Genomic DNA, 18,852 nt, shown 5'->3' with positions numbered 1-18,852 from the left:
ATTTCTTTCTCCAGCCCATTTTACAGATGAAAAAACTGAGGAAAAGTGATTTGCTGAGGATCACAAACTATTAAGTGTCTGAGGCCGGATTTGAATTCAGGAAGATGAGTTGTTCAGAGTCTAGGCCCAGCATTCTATCCACTGTGTCACCTACCTGTCCCCAAACTTATTGTAGAAGTGGACAGTCCTCATACATGAGATGAAGAAGAGAGAAGCTAGATTTCAACCCAAGACTGGATTATATGTTGTAGGAATTGTTGATGGAGTTTATTTCTCTGAAATATTAGATGTGTAGAATTTTAAACATTTATCTCCAGTTATTAAGAACATTAGTGAAGGTAGAACATCTTTTTAAACAAATGATCACCTTTTACAAAGAAGCATAGAGGTGCTAATTATTCTTCTCTGCCTGTAGTTTGATCTTGATACATTCAGGGAAAATCTCATTATTGAAAAAAGATACTGTTTAATAGTAATTTCCATATTATCAGAGATAGTTCATAAAAACAGTACTTTGATAACTTGATCATAAAAAATACTGTGTAATTAACACTTTTATACAAAAAGCTTTTCTCTTGCCTCTATTTATGAATAAAAACAGTCTGTATAACCAAATAATTTGATTGATTTTGTCATTGAGACATAGCAAGAACACTGTATCTTGACTATGCAGATTTGGCTTAGAGGTTATAGCTTTTTGCTTACTAGGTATGTGTTGTGGGGCAAGTCAAGTTATCTTTTAAAATTCACTTTGATCATCTAGGAAATGGAAATGATATTTTGTACTACTTCACAGAGACATGCATGAAGCAGAGAAAATTTTATTTGTGTGTATATGTGTATGAATACATATACATGTATGTATATACATGTATACTGTGAAATACAAGAGATCATATTTATAAATTTTTGTAGCCTTAATGCTATCTATAGATTTAAGATGCCATTATTTTATTGTAAGAAGAAGAGGGTTAAATTTTGATCTTCCATAAAGTAACAATTACTGCTCAACTACCTTCAATTCTTTCTTTCTGAGTCATCCCAAATAGACTCCAATCCAGACACAAAGAAAAACATGCAGAAATATAGCAGCTGAAAGGAAGAAAGGGAAGGGATTGGTGATAGTTATATGTGCCAAAGACTGCTCTCTAGAGATAGAACACTGGCACTGAGAGAATTACTCAAATTATGCCTCTTACATTTACTGTGTGACCTTGGGAAGGGACAGAAAGAGAATAAGAATTTAATTAACACCTACTGTGTGTCAGATACTTTACTAAGAAGTTTATGATATCTCATTTTTTTTCTTTCCAACTGCACTGGGAGATAGGTGTTTATTATTCACATTTTGCAGTTGAGGAAATTGAGGCAGACAGAAGTTAAGTGATTATGCCTTCCAGCTCTAGATCTACAATCAATTGCTTTCATTTATTTTAATGAAAATGATCATTGTATAATATGTAATGATATCACTCTTAGTTAATTGACATTGTAGAAAAATTGTGGAACATGTTGCAGATAGGATTTTGTTCTTTCCAGAATGCTCCCAAATTTATATTCTAAAACTGTCTGTCTAAAGCCTTCAGACAAAACATTCGCAAGATTTTAAAAATATACAGTTATCCTTTCTATTTTGCAACTTTCCCCATCATGGTTTTGATATGTTGTGGGTTTGCACAAGAAATTAAATGGGAATTTTTGAGAATTTTGGTAAAGCTGTGAAAGCCAGCAGATGATACAGAAAAAGTTTAGAAACTTAAAAATGTAGTATTATATAATATCAACATATTTCATCTTTTGGTGCCATAATAATTCAGACTTCTCTGGTTTGATGAGAGGTCCAAACAGTTTTATGTGGATTTTTTCAGATTGTGAGGCTGCCAATACTCTTAATCCCCTTGATATAGAATTATTTCCATTAAGAGTCAGAAATCTGTAGCATCTGTCCATTAGCAAGGAGAGTAAAATTTGTGTTTCCTGGGCAGTAATTCTAACTGAATTACTTGAGGCCATTTATCTCTGTTTCCTCCCCAAAATTCTAAGGCTTTTGCCTTTCAACTTATGTAAAATTTGGGTTTAAACTTCCCATTTATAATGTTTTTTTAACTTAAAAAAATTCTTCCTTCATTATACATAGAAATGACTCTGGGTTTTTTTAGGTATATGCTAAAATAATGTCTGGCAATTCCCAGCAAGGTTGAATATGGACCTAGTTCTTTGTCTTTGAACTAACCTAGTTGATTTTGGAAAGCCTATCATTAGTTAGGCCACTGGATGACAAATTTTTCAGAAACCAGAACTTTTAAAGACCCTTCACAAAGTTATAGAAAAATTCAGATTTATTATAATGGAGGGAAAAGGTGGTTGTTGCTGTTTGTCCTGCATCCTCAGAGTTAACACAGGACACTAAGGAGGTGATGCCATGACATGGAAAGAAGAACCACATTGATGATAGTATAGATTCTTGAAAAATTTGTTGTAAACTAAACATTTTCTGTAGCTGGAAGACACAGGGAACAGTGTGATAAGCCTAAAGTCAAGAAGACTTACTTTCTTGAGTTCAAATCTAATCTCAAAAGCTTACTAGCTGTCTGACCCTGGAAACTCACTTAATCCTGTTTGCCTCAGTTTCTTCATTTATAAAATTATCAGCTGGAGGAAATGGTCAATCACTCCAATATCTTTGTCAATAAAACCCTAATGGGATTGCGAAGAATTGGACATGACCGAACAACAACAAACATTTTCTACTTTACCAAAACTTTGAGAGGCAACTTTAATATAGGTAATGCTTTTATTACTAGATCTTATAGTTTATAGATAGTTCCATACTTGTGTAGTCTTGGGGGAAATTTAAGAGGCTTTGAACTTCAGAAAGGTAGTGTCTATTCAGAGCATTTAACAGTATAAGTCATTCACTAATCATGATGTTGTCTTGAGGTTTTAGTATTGTGCCTGGCACTTTATGCCTAATAAATATATCTTTTTAATATATTCATTTATTTGTTCATTTGTTCATCCTTTCATTTACCTGTATATATACACATGTGTGTGTATGTATGTAGGGGGGGTGTATATGTATGTGTGTGAGTTTTTTTTTCATTTTTAATCTCTCTCATATCTTAATTCAATTTTAAGCTTTAGTAGTTTAAAATTGTAATAAGACTTTGGGCATATCCTGAATATATATGAATATATTTTTGGAATCTATTATTCATATATATATGTATATATCTATATATACACACATACATATCTTTATTTAATATGACAACCTTATATTGAGTCTGTGTTGACTTATATGTACTTTTCCAAATGCATTTTAGGATATTAATAGAAAAAATACCAACGTGGTGGAATCCTGGGGTGGAACCAAAGAGAAACAAGCTTATACCCACATCATCTTCAAGAATGCAACATTCACATTTACATGGGCCTTCCAGAGAACAAATCAGGGCCAAGATGTAAGTTCTAGCTACCTTTTCAGCATCAACAGAGTGCCATCTTCCTTGTTCATTCAGGGTGCCCAGAATAATGTTTCACATTTAATTCATCTGGCACTAATGTCTGTGTGACAGAGGACAGAGGAATGAATTTGGAATTAGAAAAAAGTGGGTTCTAATATTACTTTGCACTATCTTGCCGAGCTCTTTATCTCTTTGGGCTTCTGTTTTTTCATGTGTATAATGAAGGGGATTAAACTTGTCTTCTAAGGTATCTCCTTGCTCCGAATCTACAAAGCGATGTGCTCATGAATAGGAATGACATTGGTTTCAGAGTCCATACTCTGGTTATGTAATAATTCACTCTGGAGTAAGCAGGTTAGGAAAATACAACGGGCTCAATAATATAAAGTTATTTTTATAAATTTCTCATATTTTGAGAATTTTTTTTTCAGAAAAAAATCCTCACTTTCAGCTGAATTAGAAGTTAATTAATAACTTCAGGATATTTCATCCACTAATAGATAATATCGGCATAAATTGGGGAATTGTTGAACAAGTTATTAAAAGTATTAAAACCTCTTTTGGTCCTGAGGTCCATGGATTTACCCAAGTTCATTTGCATTAGGATGGTTCAGTAGTAAGAAGGGAAGAGAATATGTATGTGTACAGATTCTCCTATGTGCCAGCCACTGTTAAACACTTTATATAAATTTTATTTTATTCTGTCCTCCCAATAACTCTGTGAGATAAATGTTTTTGTTTTCCTCATTTTAGAGCTGGGAAAATTAATTTTATAATTGAACAAACTGAGGCAAACAGGTTAAGTGACTTGCCTGTGGTCACCTAGCTAGTAAGTAACTGAAGCCAAATTTGAACTCAGCTTGTCTTGACTCTGGGCAGCTTGGGGATGTAGTGGATAGAGTGCTGGGCCTAGAGTCAGGAAGACTTATCTTCCTGAGTTCAAATCTGTCTCCTTAACCTTGTTTGCCTGTTTCCTCATCTTTAAAATGAGTTGGAAAAGGAAATGGCAACACCACTCCAGTATCTTTGCAAAGAAAGCCTCAAAAATGGAACCATGAAGAATTGGACATGACTGAAATGACTTGGTGTATTTCCTGACTCTGGTCTCAGTGCTCTGTTTACTGCATTTTCAGCTATTTTCAGAAATTAAACTCCAGGAACTCTATTCACCTGGATCTATCGCTATTAGAATATTGTGATTATTCTACAAAAAAAGTGAAAAGGAGAAATACTCTTCTATGACTAGTCATCTTGCCTGGAAAGTAATTGTAATTTTGGGGGTCTTTTGATAATGTTCTTCTTAAACAGGTAATTAATTAACATGCTTTTGCCCTAAGAAAGGAGACATTGTTCTCTGTTCTCCTTCCAGAGTAGACGGTTTATCAACGATATGGTGAAGATCTATTCTATCACGACTACAAATGCAGTTGATGGAGTAGCTTCATCTTGCCGGGCCTGTGCCCTGGGTTCTCAGCAGTCACGTTCATCCTGTGTGCCTTGCCCACCTGGACACTACATTGAGAAAGAGACCAACCAGTGCAAGGAATGTCCGCCTGACACTTACTTGTCCATACATCAGGTGTATGGCAAGGAAGCTTGTGTTCCATGTGGGCCAGGAAGCAAAAGTGCACAGGTAATCCCCTGGATCATCTCCTTCCCTTCTCTGTCTGTTGAATTGCTGTTGGTCCTCCAACACTCAAGTCCAATACACTTTTTTTTTTTATCTTTATTTCTGTGGTAGGTGGAACTTAATTTTTGTGACTTTACCTAGCACTTCTTTTTATTCTCATACCTCATGTAATGAGAAAGAGGGAGAACAAGAGGAGAGAGAAACAAAAGGAGAAAAAGAGAGAGAGACAGAAGACAGAGAGGGAGGAAGGGAAAAAAAAGGAGGGAGGGAGAGAGAGTAAGTGAGAGTGAGAGTGTGTGTGTGTGTGTGTGTGTGTGTGTGTGTGTGTGTATGTGTGTATGTGTATGTGTGTGAGAGAGAGATAAGGAGGAGAGAGAGATAAGGGAGAGGAGACAGAGAGAGAAAAGGGGGAGAGAGATGGAGAGAAGAGGGGAAATAAGGAGAGAGAGAAGAGAAAAGAGGAGGAGAGAGAGAGAGACAACACAGATAGGCAGCCTGTAATGGCATGTTTTTCCCTCCTCTAACTCAAGATATAAAAGCAAAGAAGGCCTCTAAGAAATTAGTTAGAGCTTCTGCAGAGAATTAATTCTTTGATTTAGAGCAACATGATATAGTTGAATGCTGGAGGCAGAGTTGGGAAAAAGTGGGTTTAAATCCTACCTCTTACACTTACTAGTTGTGTGACCACAGGTGAATCATTTACTCTGTCTTAACCTCGAGTTCCATATCTGTAAAATGGGAATAATGATACCTCTAATACCTTTCTCATGAGGTTGTGAGACTGATGATAATACTATTATTACTGATAGCTAACATTTGCAACATTTTAAGGTTTGCAAAGTGATTTACTGTAATATTCTCTCTAAAATGTAATATTCTCTTGTTGGGGTTTTCTTGGGGTCTCTGGAGGCAGCCATCGTTTCATTTCAGTAATCACCACATGAGTAGCCAGGGGTTAAAGTCCAAATTCTTAATCGTCTCTTTCCAAGTCTTGTTCTCCTTTCCTGCAGCCCAGTTAGCTTTCTTATAGTCCAGATCCTTTATTATCTCCTTCCTGGGGCTGGGCAGCTTTCTGGAGAGCCTTTTAGTCTGGCCTTGGTTCCAAGAGTTTGAGCTCCCGCCTGCCTTCTCTGGCTTCTGAATCTTCCTGACTGAGTGCTGGCTGAGGTTCTGAGAGCTTTTAGTGTGCTTGTCTTTCTGGCCCTGAGAGCTTCTTGATTATATGCCCCACACTGAGTATACACCAATCATTATATCACTAGGAAACCATTATTTGTTGTAGGATTAAATCAATGCTAAACTAGATTTATCCATTATCTCCACAATTCCCTTTAGTACCTTGTTTCAAGTTCTGGCCCATAACATCTCCTTGTAGGATTAAATCAATCTTACTGAACTATACTAAATTAGATAACTATTGTCTCTATCAATTCCACTGATGTAGTACCTTGTAAGAATCCTTTGTTTCAAGTTCAGAGTTCTGCCTCATAACACATTACAGATATTGTTTTGTTCTCACAACAATCTTGAAAAGTTGATGCTATTACTATGTCTAGTTTACAGAAGAGGAAAAGGAGACTGGTCAAATATCTTGCCCAGAATCACATTGTTACTAAGCATCTGAGGCCATATTTAATCTCAAATTTTCCTGACTCCAAGTCTAACACCCTAAATATTGTGCCTGTTAACTGTGTTTCAATCACTATTAAAATTTGAAATGGGAAATAAATATAAATTATTACGTTTCCAAGAATATGGACAAAAATCACATAGGATGAGAAAACATGGAGAATTTGCAGAATATACCACTGAATGGCATACTTAAACTGAAGAGATCATAAATCCATCTAAATATAAATGGATTATGTTACAAATTTCATTAATACAATCACCTTGTTTTATCTAAAGTTCCCTCCTCCCCCGAACCTTTGAGACTATAGACATAGTGTCCAACACAAATTACATGTATTATTATTATTTATGGAATTGAATTAAATTGAATTTTGTGTAGTACTAATGTACTTTTATACTAAATATCCTTAGTCCTCAAAGTATCTATAAATAATCTTATTTTTTTCCCCACCAGGACATAATCAATTATCTTTACTTTTTTATTATTGTTCATTTTAATTGTGTCCAATTCTTTCTGACCTCATTTAGAATTTCACCTACATAGTCAAGAATGATCTTAAAAAGCAAAAAGGAAAAGTTAAAAAAGAATTTTTGGCTTTGCTTTATTTCCAAAGGCCTAATACAAAATCATAACAGATATCTGGATTTGTCTCTTTCTTCTCTATCTATGACTATACACTGTTGAGCCTCACAGCCAAAGAAGATAAATTTGAAACTATGTAAACATCTCCTTTATATGTTGGGGTAGAATTTATTGGCAAAGATATTGTGTAGTATGCCATTTTCTTCCCCAGCACAGGAGGCAAACAGGTAAAGTGGGTTGCCTAGTATTACACAGTAACTATGAGATTGGATTTTAAAACCAGGAAGATGAGTCTTTCTAATTCTAGGTCTGGCACACTACTCTATATACTGTACTACCTAACTGCCCTTCCTTAAAAATTAAATTCTCCTTTTTACTTTGAGGGTGTAATAACAAAATTGGAGGTAGCTAATATAATAGGCAAGTCACCTGCTCCCTCTTAGATAGCCCTTAACTTTGCAATGTAGCTGGCACCATTTTTTCTCAATTTCTTTTTAGCTGGCTGGTTATGACTTTCCCTTAGCATCAAAGATAGAGCAGCTTCCAGAAAGAATAATGGATGAAGCATGTCATATCTTCCTCTTCAGCATTCTTTCAACCAGCATTGTCTATTTGACTTACTTTATAGTAAAACAAAACAAAACAAAACAAAAAACCAACTCTGTATCTAGCATTGCTTTGGGAAGTTTATAAAAATTATTCATAAATCAAAACTCATTGAGATTCTCTTGCATTTATTCAAAGTTTCAGACAAAAAAAAATCATAGAATTTTAAATTGAGCCAGGCTTTGGAGTTTCTGTCTGACTTCTCTTCCCCCTTTCCGTTCCTTTCTCTTTTCTTCCTCACTTGTTGTTCAGTCATTTTAGTTTGATTTAGCAGCTTGTATAGCTGACCTTGTTCAGAGTTCTCTATAGATTCTTCTGCTCTGTGTTTTCCAGAAGCTCTTGAAGCTATTCCCTAGAGACTCTGCATGCAGACTTCCATTTCTGAAACTCCCTTTGAGGGGGAGATAAGAAAAATCAAGGCAGAAAAATTTTAATGAAAGAGATGTCTATAGTCTCAAGTATATCCTCTTGAATTAGATTTCTCCAAGGGAGAAAAAAGAAAGGACAAATCCAGACTTTGGGGATTTTGTATTTTGCCTTTTGATATAAAACAAGCCTAATAATGTCTTTCTTTTAATCTTTTCTATTTACTTATGAGGATCATTCTGAGTTATGAGTTAGATGAATATTCTGTCTATTTATCTGGACCTAATTTGGTCCTCTATTAATTACCAATTTGCCTGATGAGTATTTCCCTGTAACATCTGAGACTCACTATGTCCTAAACAGAAAACATTTTATTTCTTCCCATCCTTCTTTCATTTTTCATGATTTCTGTTGATGACACTATCACCACCTTTCTATTCTCTCAGGTTCACAATTTTAAAGTTATTTTAGAATTTTTCTCTCATTCCCAAATTTAGTCACTTAACAATCCTTGTTGATTCCACAATATCTCTTCTATATAATCCCTCTTTCCAAACATGTAACTTCTATGGCACAAAATAGCTCCTGTTCTCTTTCATTTCCAATCAGACTTCTAATCAGCTGCTAAATTGACAAGTGTGGCCATGTTACTCACTATTCAGGAATTTTCAGCAACTTATTACCTCCAGTGTATTTAAATGACAAACTTATCAGCCACATTCTGACTTCCACCAGACTCTATTTCTTGGTGGAATATTCTCTTATTTCATGCCCTCACATATATGGGCTCCCATTCCTGGAATATTCTTCCTTACCTCTGCCTCATTGAACCTCTAGATTCTTTCAAAAAAAACATGACAGCAATATGGTTATTGGTACCTCCAAGCCCATCTCATAGTTGCCCACAAATTATTCAGTCTTACTGAGGGAAGAGGAGAAGGAGGCATCAATCCCCACAAAGTCTTGAATGTTGAGCTGAATGCGTCACGACAAACTGAAGTGATCATGGATCCTGCTTTCTATGGAAACTTCTGTGTGTGGGAAGGATACTGAGAAAGGTGCCATATTCTTCCTAGGAGATAGCCACTTGTTATTCTCAGCTGAAAAGGCAATGTTAGTTCAAGGTACTTTATTTCTTAGTTATAGTCATAGTCATAGTTATCTTCTCACACAATCATATTTTTATTCTTATTCATTTCATATATTTGGAAATGAAAAGGCTATAAAAACAAAAGATGTAAATAAAACATTTAAAAAGTATAATGCCTAAAATTCCATAGCAATTTAATATTCTGCTATAAATTGATCTTCTTAAAAAAAATAGATTTATTTTTGCTGTTTGTTTTCCCTTTTCCTTCCTTCTTCCCCCTAACTCCCCTGCCACTTGCCCTTTAGGAGTTAATAAACTAAGATTTCATGAACTTGTTTTTATATTTAAACAGTATTTCAGTATAATGGGTCTTCTTTGAAATACTATGTGTTTCATTTTAAGCATTTAAAATCATTGTGTCATTGGTAGTGCATTCCTATAATCTCTGCTGCTGGAGTTCCTGAGGCTAATGGAGTGGATCTCTTGCTTTGAGGAATTCCAAGCTTTGGTGGGCTATGCTAAATGGGTGTCAGGACAAAGTCTGATACTAATAGGGTGAGATCCCAGGATTGACAGGAACAGAACCACTAACTTGCCTAAGGAGCAGTGAAGTAGCCCTGGTTAAAAAAAATGTGCAGCAGGTCAAAACTTCTATGCTGGTCAGAAGTGGGAGGGAGCCTATGAGTGGCTATTTCTAGCCTATGAAGTATGGAGACCCACTCTCCCAATATATACACACATGTATATATATGTACATACATCCATAATACTCATATCATACACATACATATGCAACAATACAGTAATATACATGTGTACACAATACAAATGAAGCTACGGTATGTACATATACAGACACATGATAATACATGTACAACATGTGCAATATATGTACAACACATGTACACACACATGATATACACACATACATATACATTTAAAAAAAAGTCTCCATGATCTTTACCAGATTGCCAAATGAGTCCATGACATACAAAAAAAGATTCAGAATTCCTGTCCAGATCAAATGTAGTAAACTCCTAAAGAGCAGTTTTTGTCTTGGTAACCATGGTTCTTGATGCAATGTCTGGTTCATAGTGGGTGCTTAACAAAATTGAGTCTAAGTCCACCTAGGGAAAAAGAGCCAGAGCTCAGGAAATCTGGGGCAAAACAAGAACATTCTGAGGCAACTTTTCATAAAGATCTGTAGGAGCTTTTGTAACAAAGTCTGTTGTTGAGTGGAATGAATTTTCTGTTGCCTTCCTTCTCACTCAACAATGACTTTTCCTATCTTACTGCTTTTGTATTTGTCTTTTCATCTATCAAAGGATCACACGGTTTGCTATAGTGACTGCTTCCTGTCCTACATGAAAGAAAATCAGAGTTTGCACTATGACTTCAGCAACCTCAGCAATATTGGCTCATTAATGAATGGCCCGAGCTTTACTTCCAAAGGAACCAAATATTTCCATTTCTTCAACATCAGCCTGTGTGGGCATGAGGTAAGTTCTACCTGTCAAATGTATGTCAGTATATATGGGGGGAAGGGTATCGGGGATGGATATTAAAGTAACTTTTCAATTTGACTTGATATTTTATTGTCTTGGCAAGGAAGCAAAAGGCTCACTGAAAATTCCCAGAAAAATGTCAGGACTTGAGCTTAGTTTGCTCAGAGGCACTTGTCCCCTTAGAGTTGCCTTGTCTATACACTCTTTAACTGAGCAAAAAAAAAAAAAAATCTGACTAGATATGGAATCAGTGACAGTGATAGACCTATTATGGAGGAGAATTTCTTTAAACTTAAACAAAAACAAAAATTATGTCAGTATTGTCAATGCTAATTCTTTCTTAGGTAACCATGGTTTTGATGTTTCCCTGTTTATTGTGTTCATTTTATAGACTATGATTTTAAGATTAATTACTTAATAGGAAATTAAAAGCTGCTGACCTTTTAGAAAGACATTTTCCAAATCAAAATAGAGAAATACCATGGGATGACAACTATAGTCATCAGGAAGAGGTAGCAATGTACAATAGAAAAGCACTAGCTTCAATCATGAGATCCTGAATTCAAATCCTGATTAGTCCTGTAAGCATTGTGAGTCTTTGGGCAAATCATTTAGTCTTCCTAAGCCTCAATTTCCTACAAAATGATGAGGGCGGGAGTAAATGGATTTAGGGGTCCCATCTACCTCTAGATCTTTGATTCTTTAGTTTTATGATTCTATTGTATTAGTCAGTTATTTCTATTAAAGAGTCAGAAATACATCTGATTTTTAATTTTGAAGATCAGTTTGTAGTAGAAAATTGTTTATCATAAAATTTTAAGTCTGATATCTTTTGTTTTTTATGTTATCTTTATTTCCAAATATATCTTTCCATTCTCCCTTCTTCAGAGGACCATCTCTTCTAACAAAGATTAAAAAAGAAAGGGGAGGAGGAAACATTGCAGTAAAACTAACCAACACATCAATTTAGTTTGTGACTGTGATGTGCACTGTGAAGTGATTCTCCTTATTCACCTTTTTTTCTTTTCTTTTCTCTCTTTTTTTATTGCTATAAGTTTTGGAGGAAGAGATTGAGAAATTAATGTAATTGTGAATTACATAAATTGTGAAAAGAAGTTGGCTCTTTTCCTTATTTCTTCCTCTATCATTCATACCTTTAGTTGTTTTTAATCCAGTATTAGTAGCTTCATTGTGGTACTATATTGGGTCTTATAAAAGTCAATAAAACCAAAGTTGTGACTCCTTATAGGGGTCATCATCTAAAATAGATTTAGAAATGTAGGCTGTGTTATCATATTATTATTTTGTTTATGCAGGGTGTTATTTGCATTTTATTTCTTTAAAAAATTTTTTAGTTATTTTGTTAAAATTTTCCAATTACATTTGCAAAATTTTAAAAGTTTATTTAAAACATTTTGAGTTTTAAGTTCTTTTTCTTATTTCCATTCCTCACATATTCCTTGAGAAGGCAACCAATATGATATCATTTATATATGTGAAATCATGCAAAACATATTTGTTTTAGCCATGTTGCAAAAGAAAACTCATGCACACAAACAAGAAAATAGAGGAAATGAAAAAAAAGTATGCTTTAATCTGAATCCAGATCTCATCAGTTTCTCTCTCTCTCTCTCTCTCTTTTTTTCTATTGGCCTCTTCTTTCTTACTGCTTTTTCTGTTTTAGCTTTATCTCTCGTTTTGTCTTTTAGTGTGACATTGGGGGTACAAATAAGAGCAAAAAAAGTTTATTGAGGATTTAGTAAGTATCTTTGTAGAGAGCATTTTACTAAGTATTAGGGTGTATAAAATGAATGACAATTTCTGGAGTCTTGTTGAGCTTACAGCTTTGTGAGTAAAACCAACTCTTTAAAAAAATTAGCAGAGCATGACAACATGGAACACAGGAAAGGACATTGAATTTGGAGGAAGAAACCTTAGAACTTAATCATATATCTGCCTCTATTTCAGCAGTAAGGTGGTAGATAAAGTGCTGAGCCTAGAGTCAGAAAAAAGAGAATATTAAGGAGGAAAAGATGATAAATTATGTCAACAGCTGTAGAGAAGTCAAGAAGAATGAGTAATGAGAAAAGACCATTGGATATGGCAATTAAGAGACCATTGGTAACTCCATTACTGAATTGGGGAAGACTTCATTGAAGAAGGAACTGGGTTGCTTAAAAGATAGATAGAATTCCAAAAGTTAAAAAGGGAAGGGGGCAATATTAAACTGTAGGAGACCCATTCTACACTTAAAAATCAGTGTACACAAAGGCACGGAAGTAGGATGTGTACAGGAATCTCCCTGTTCTATTAGTTCAATTTTGTTAGAGCTCATAGTATGTTCATGGAAGTAACATGAAATAAGGTAGCAAAGGTGGGGCAGCATTAGGATTGGAAAGAGCCAAAATAGAATGAGAAGCCCAGAATCATATCTTTTATCAATTCTTTCTTTCAGCAAATATGGATGAAGCATATATTATAAAAGTCACTAGGGACAAAAATGGAAAATGAAATACTTTTTTTTCCCTACAGGAAGTTTATAATCTTAATAAGAAAAATGTACAACATGTACACAGATCATATGCTATATAAGGTAAAATGTTTAAGATGAAAATGCTCTTGTTAAATAGGCAACTAGGTAGAGGCAGTGAATAGAACTCTGGGCTTAGAGTCAGGAAAATCTTAATTCAAATTTTGATTCAGACATAACCTTTCTCGGTCTCAGTTTCTTTTTCTATATAACAGTTAATAGTATCTACTTCACAGGATTTTTGTGAGGATCAAATAAAATAACATTTTAAGTACTTTGTAAACTTTCAAGTGCTGTATAAATGTTAGATTATAAATATGATGGAGATTCTAGTTTCTTTCTCTTTCCCCCATTGTCTATAGGATCAAATTCATATTCTTTAGCTTGGTACTATTTTGAGCCCTCTGCAATCTGGTTCCACCTGCTGTTCCAGACTTATTTTATATTGCTCATCTTCACCAGCTCCATGTTATTCCAGCCAAACTGGCCTACATGCTAATCGCCAAGCTTAACATGCCATCTGGTATGTTACTGCCATCGTTTTTGCTTAGGCTGCCTGTTTCCTATACCTAGAATGCATTTCTTTCTCATCATCTTTGTCTCTTGGAATTCTCATCGTCCTTTAAGGTTAAGCCTAGGAGACATTGCCTATAGTAGGGCTTCTTAAATTTTTCCCATTTGTGACCCCTTTTACCTGAGAAAATTTTAATGTGACCCCAGTTACATGTATTACAAATAAAAAATTTACTAATAACAAATAATAATTTGGCAACCCCCACATTTAGTTACTTAACTCCATATAGGGTCACAAACCATAGTTCAAGAAGTGTATATGTATATGTAAGAGATAGATATGTATAATTCCCCATTTGCTGGTGTTCTCTCTACCTCAAAGTACCTAGTATTTCTTATCTGAATATGTATTTTGTCCACTATAGAATGTAAGTACCTTGAATTCAGGAACTATTTCATTTTTCCTTTTTATTGAGAGAAATCATTTTATAACAACTATTAATTTGGGATCCAGGCTTTTCGCATTTATTTCCTCATCCTTTGTAAAAAGTCAAACTCTGAAGAACATGACTGATAGATGAGATTGTCTTACCCCTCAAGGAAGCAAGCTCTTCCATTTTAGGCAGAATTCCACTCAACTAGAAGGTCTAGCTTCTGTTTAGAGTATAAACAGAATCTAGTCTAGGCAAATTTTTATTCTAGGGAAATAAGCCCCTGTCCATGTAATCCTCCATTAGAGTTTAGGTTGACCCAGCTAATGAAGAAGAAAACCCACCAGAGTTTTCCATCCATGGAAATGGATTCCTCTAGGTTGTTGGAGGTGGTCGAATTTTATAATAAAACTATATTCTTGGGTGGAGCCAAGATGCTTGGCAGTACTTGTCCAACTTCTTCCTCAAAGTGCTCCAAATTCCTTTAAATAATGACTCCAAACAAATTCTAGTGCATCAGAACACCCTAAAAGCGTAGAATATTTTGCAGCCAAAGACAACTTAGAAGCTCAACAGAAAATGTCTGTGACAACAGGGTGGGAATGCCCCCACAGCCCCAGCCCCAGAAATCTATCTTACCCTGCAGGAAAATAGGAGGAGACTGGGATATGGGAAGGGGGTAGGGTGATAAAAGAGAGGACATGTTGGGAGAGGGACTGATCAGTCATAAAACACTTTTGAGGAGGGATAGGTTCAAAGGAGAGAGAGAATAAATGGGGAGAAGTACAATTAGCAATAGTAATTGTAAAATAAATTTTTGAAATGAGTTTCTCTGGTGGAATATTATTATTCTCGGAAAATAATGAGCAAGATGCTCTCAGGAAAAAAAAATACTCTAGAAAGTCCTCCATGAAAAAAGTGAAAAATACTGTACACAAAGTAATAGCAATGTTCTGGAATGAACAATGTAAATGACTTTGTTATTTTCATTAGTACAATCATCCACAACTATTCTGAAAGATTTATGATGAAAAATCCTATCCATACCCAGAGAAGAAACTGATCGAGTCTGAATACAGATTGAAACTTTCTCTATTAATCTCTATTTCTCTCTGTATTTTTAACTTAATTTTTCTTGAAGGTTTTAAGGTGGGAGATCTATGTTTTCTTTCATAACTCGACTTTCATGGAAATATTTTGCATAATTTCACATGTGATTTCTTTTTTTTTTTCTTTTCTTTTTTTTTTTCCTGAGGCAATTGGGGCTAAGTGACTTGCCCAGGGCACAGCCAGGAAGTGTCTGAGACCAGATTTGAATTCAGGTCCTCCCGACTTCAGTGCTGGTGTTCTATGCACTGCACCACCTATCTGCTCCCACATGTGATTTCTTAATTGTGGGTGGGGATAAGGGAGAGAACCTAGAACTCAAAAATCTTAAAAAATTGTAAAATGTTTTGAATGTAATTAGGGAAGATATTAAATAGATAAATTAAAAATAACACTACATTCTGGTGAGAATAAAGGAGCTGAAAGTTTCTAGGTCACTCCTCATTAAATGTCTATCAGTCAGGGTTGATTTTCACTTGTCAGGGACATTTCCTTTCAAGAAATATTTAAGGCTTTCGGATTTCCCATTTTTTAAAATCTTTGCTTACTGAGAGAAACTATTGATCATCAATTTATTGATCATTAGTTAAATTAATTAATATTATTATCCAGAAACTCCACCATCTCTTGGAGTGTTCCATGTCACAGCATCCTCACTGAAAACTCTAACAAATAAAAATGATTAATAGCTATTTTTAAAAGAATTGGATGCAAGATTATACTTAAATATGATTTAAAAAATACTCATGCTTGACTTTTACATTTCTTGCTAGGAATCCTGGATCAGAGTTACTTTTGCAGGATCTCTCTGTATATTTTATCACTGTCTTTTATTTTTTATTTTATTTTATTTTTTTAAGTTTTTTTATTTAATAATTACATTATATTGACACTCATTTCTGTTCCGATTTTTTTCCCCTCCCTCCCTCCACCCCCTCCCCTAGATGGCAAGCAGTCCTTTATATGTTGGATATGTTGCAGTATATCCTAGATACAATATATGTTTGCAGAACCGAACAGTTCTCTTGTTGCGTAGGGAGAATTGGATTCAGAAGGTATAAATAATCCGGGAAGAAAAACAAAAATGCAGATAGTTCACATTCGTTTCCCAGTGTTCTTTCTTTGGGTGTAGCTGCTTTTGTCCGTCATTTATCAATTGAAACTCAGGTCTCTTTGTCAAAGAAATCCACTTCCATCAAAATATGTCCTCATACAATATCGTTGTCGAAGTGTATAATGATCTCCTGGTTCTGCTCATTTCACTTAGCATCAGTTCATGAAGGTCTCTCCAAGCCTCTCTGTATTCATCCTGCTGGTCATTTCTTACAGAACAATAATATTCCATAACATTCATATACCACAATTTACCCAGCCATTCTCCAATTGATGGGCATCCATTCATTTTCCAGTTTCTAGCCACTACAAACAGGGCTGCTACAAACATTTTGGCACAGACAGGTCCCTTTCCCTTCTTTAGTATTTCTTTGGGATATAAGCCCAATAGAAACACTGCTGGATCAAAGGATATGCACATTTTGATAATTTTTTGGGCATAATTCCAGATTGCTCTCCAGAATGGTTGGATTCGTTCACAACTCCACCAACAATGCATTAGTGTCCCAGTTTTCCCGCATCCCCTCCAACATTCATCATTATTTTTTCCTGTCATCTTAGCCAATCTGACAGGTGTGTAGTGGTATCTCAGAGTTGTCTTAATTTGCATTTCTCTGATCAATAATGATTTGGAACACTCTTTCATATGAGTGGTAATAGTTTCAATCTCATCCTCTGAAAATTGTCTGTTCATATCCTTTGACCATTTATCAATTGGAGAATGGCTTGATTTCTTATAAATTTGAGTCAGTTCTCTATATATTTTGGAAATGAGGCCTTTATCAGAACCTTTAACTGTATCACTGTCTTTTAAAGAAACTTGTTTTAATTACCAAAATATTTATGTTGAGTCTCTTTGCTAAGATTGTTTTTTGGGAGGAGGAAAGATAAGATAGTTTCATTACATAGACTGTTTAATTGAACAGACAAACATCATAATCATAATCGAATATGAAAGTGAATGAATGAACATTTTTGGTAGTATGATATTGGAGGAATACATGGTAATGATATTGACCAACTTTTTAGAATTCAGCCCTCCTGTCAGAATTTTTTGGAAACCTTTGAGTGATTAGTTGTAATTTGCTTTTACACTTTCCTTCTTCAGTTTGACTTTTTTGTTAGACTCAGAGATAGAAGGAGAAGGAAGATGAAATCTATTTGCTTTGTTCTTCCATAACCTTCTGAAGCTTGATGCTCTTTAAATGCATGGTTTTTAGACTTTGTACTTGAAGTCACTGATGATCATGATTTTTCTGGCATTAGACTTTATTCAGAAGGACTTTTGCTTGGGATGGTTTTCTGTATCAATTGGGTCCTGTATTACATCACTGATGCTTTGTTGGCCTCAGAAATATGGAGAGGGAGAAGGTAAGTGAATTTGAAATGTAGCCTTTCATTTCTCCTCCATTGAAGCCTATGTTTTTCACTTTATTTTCTTAGGGGAAGAAGATGGCAATTTGTACTAACAACATAACAGATATCACTGTGAAGGAAATGGTAGCTGAATCAGAAGATTATACCAATTTTGTAGGAGCATTTATATGCCAGTCAACTATTATTCCATCTGAAAGCAAGGGCTTCCGTACAGCTTTGTCTTCACAGTCTATCAGCCTTGCAGATATATTTTTAGGTAGGGTATTTATATGTGTATAGGTTTGTATAGTTTTAAACCACCTTATATTTTCAATGGGTTCCATAAAATTTCAAAGTTAGGAAAGTAGTATTATGTGAGTTGGAAAAATGATACAAATGGGCAATGAATAAAGCATTGCTTATTGATGGGCTATATTCTTTTCAACCAGTATGTGCCACATCCTGGCAAACAAAGTTGAGAAATTTTTCAGAAGTCTCATTGTCTGATACTGATGTTTCAACTTTAAAGCTAAAATATTAAAGAGGTAACAGTAAAGAATCTCAATTAAGTTTGATATTTTGGCTCCTGCCCTTAACTTTGTTACAATTATGTCTCTCTTGAATTCTTCCCACAATCAAATTTTACGTAGTGAACAAGCACATATCCTTTATCATTTTGAATTCAGTGATAAGGCAATGCAGTGAAGTGTAGTTTGGTTTTTAATGATAGTTTTCTCTCCATTTCTTTGATTTCTAAAATAATTTAAAATAAAATACCTGTAAGATTTTCAAATTCAATACCAGCAAACCTGTTAAAGAAAAAAGTGTTTTCTGGGTAGGGAAAACATTCATAGATAAGTATGCAAGTTATAGAATTAAACATGTATTATGGAGTACATGTTTATGTATGCATAACAATCTCA

At 34.7% G+C, this 18,852-nt stretch overlaps 1 protein-coding gene across 1 annotated transcript in view; it reads left to right on the top strand.

Annotated features, from left to right (window-relative positions):
* Positions 1-18,852, top strand: part of ELAPOR2 (endosome-lysosome associated apoptosis and autophagy regulator family member 2) — a 90,270-nt gene that overhangs the window by 38,243 nt on the left and 33,175 nt on the right. Inside the window, exons 11-14 of the mRNA XM_052000654.1 lie at positions 3,327-3,464; positions 4,837-5,100; positions 10,700-10,873; positions 18,017-18,206. Coding sequence (XP_051856614.1) covers positions 3,327-3,464; positions 4,837-5,100; positions 10,700-10,873; positions 18,017-18,206 — 766 coding nt within the window. The remainder of the gene's footprint in view (positions 1-3,326; positions 3,465-4,836; positions 5,101-10,699; positions 10,874-18,016; positions 18,207-18,852) is intronic.

The sequence above is a fragment of the Antechinus flavipes genome, chromosome 5 (assembly GCF_016432865.1).
Source record: "Antechinus flavipes isolate AdamAnt ecotype Samford, QLD, Australia chromosome 5, AdamAnt_v2, whole genome shotgun sequence".
NCBI lineage: Eukaryota > Metazoa > Chordata > Mammalia > Dasyuromorphia > Dasyuridae > Antechinus > Antechinus flavipes.
Note: the sequence above shows the minus strand (reverse complement) of the source record. Positions and strands in the feature narration are given on the sequence as shown.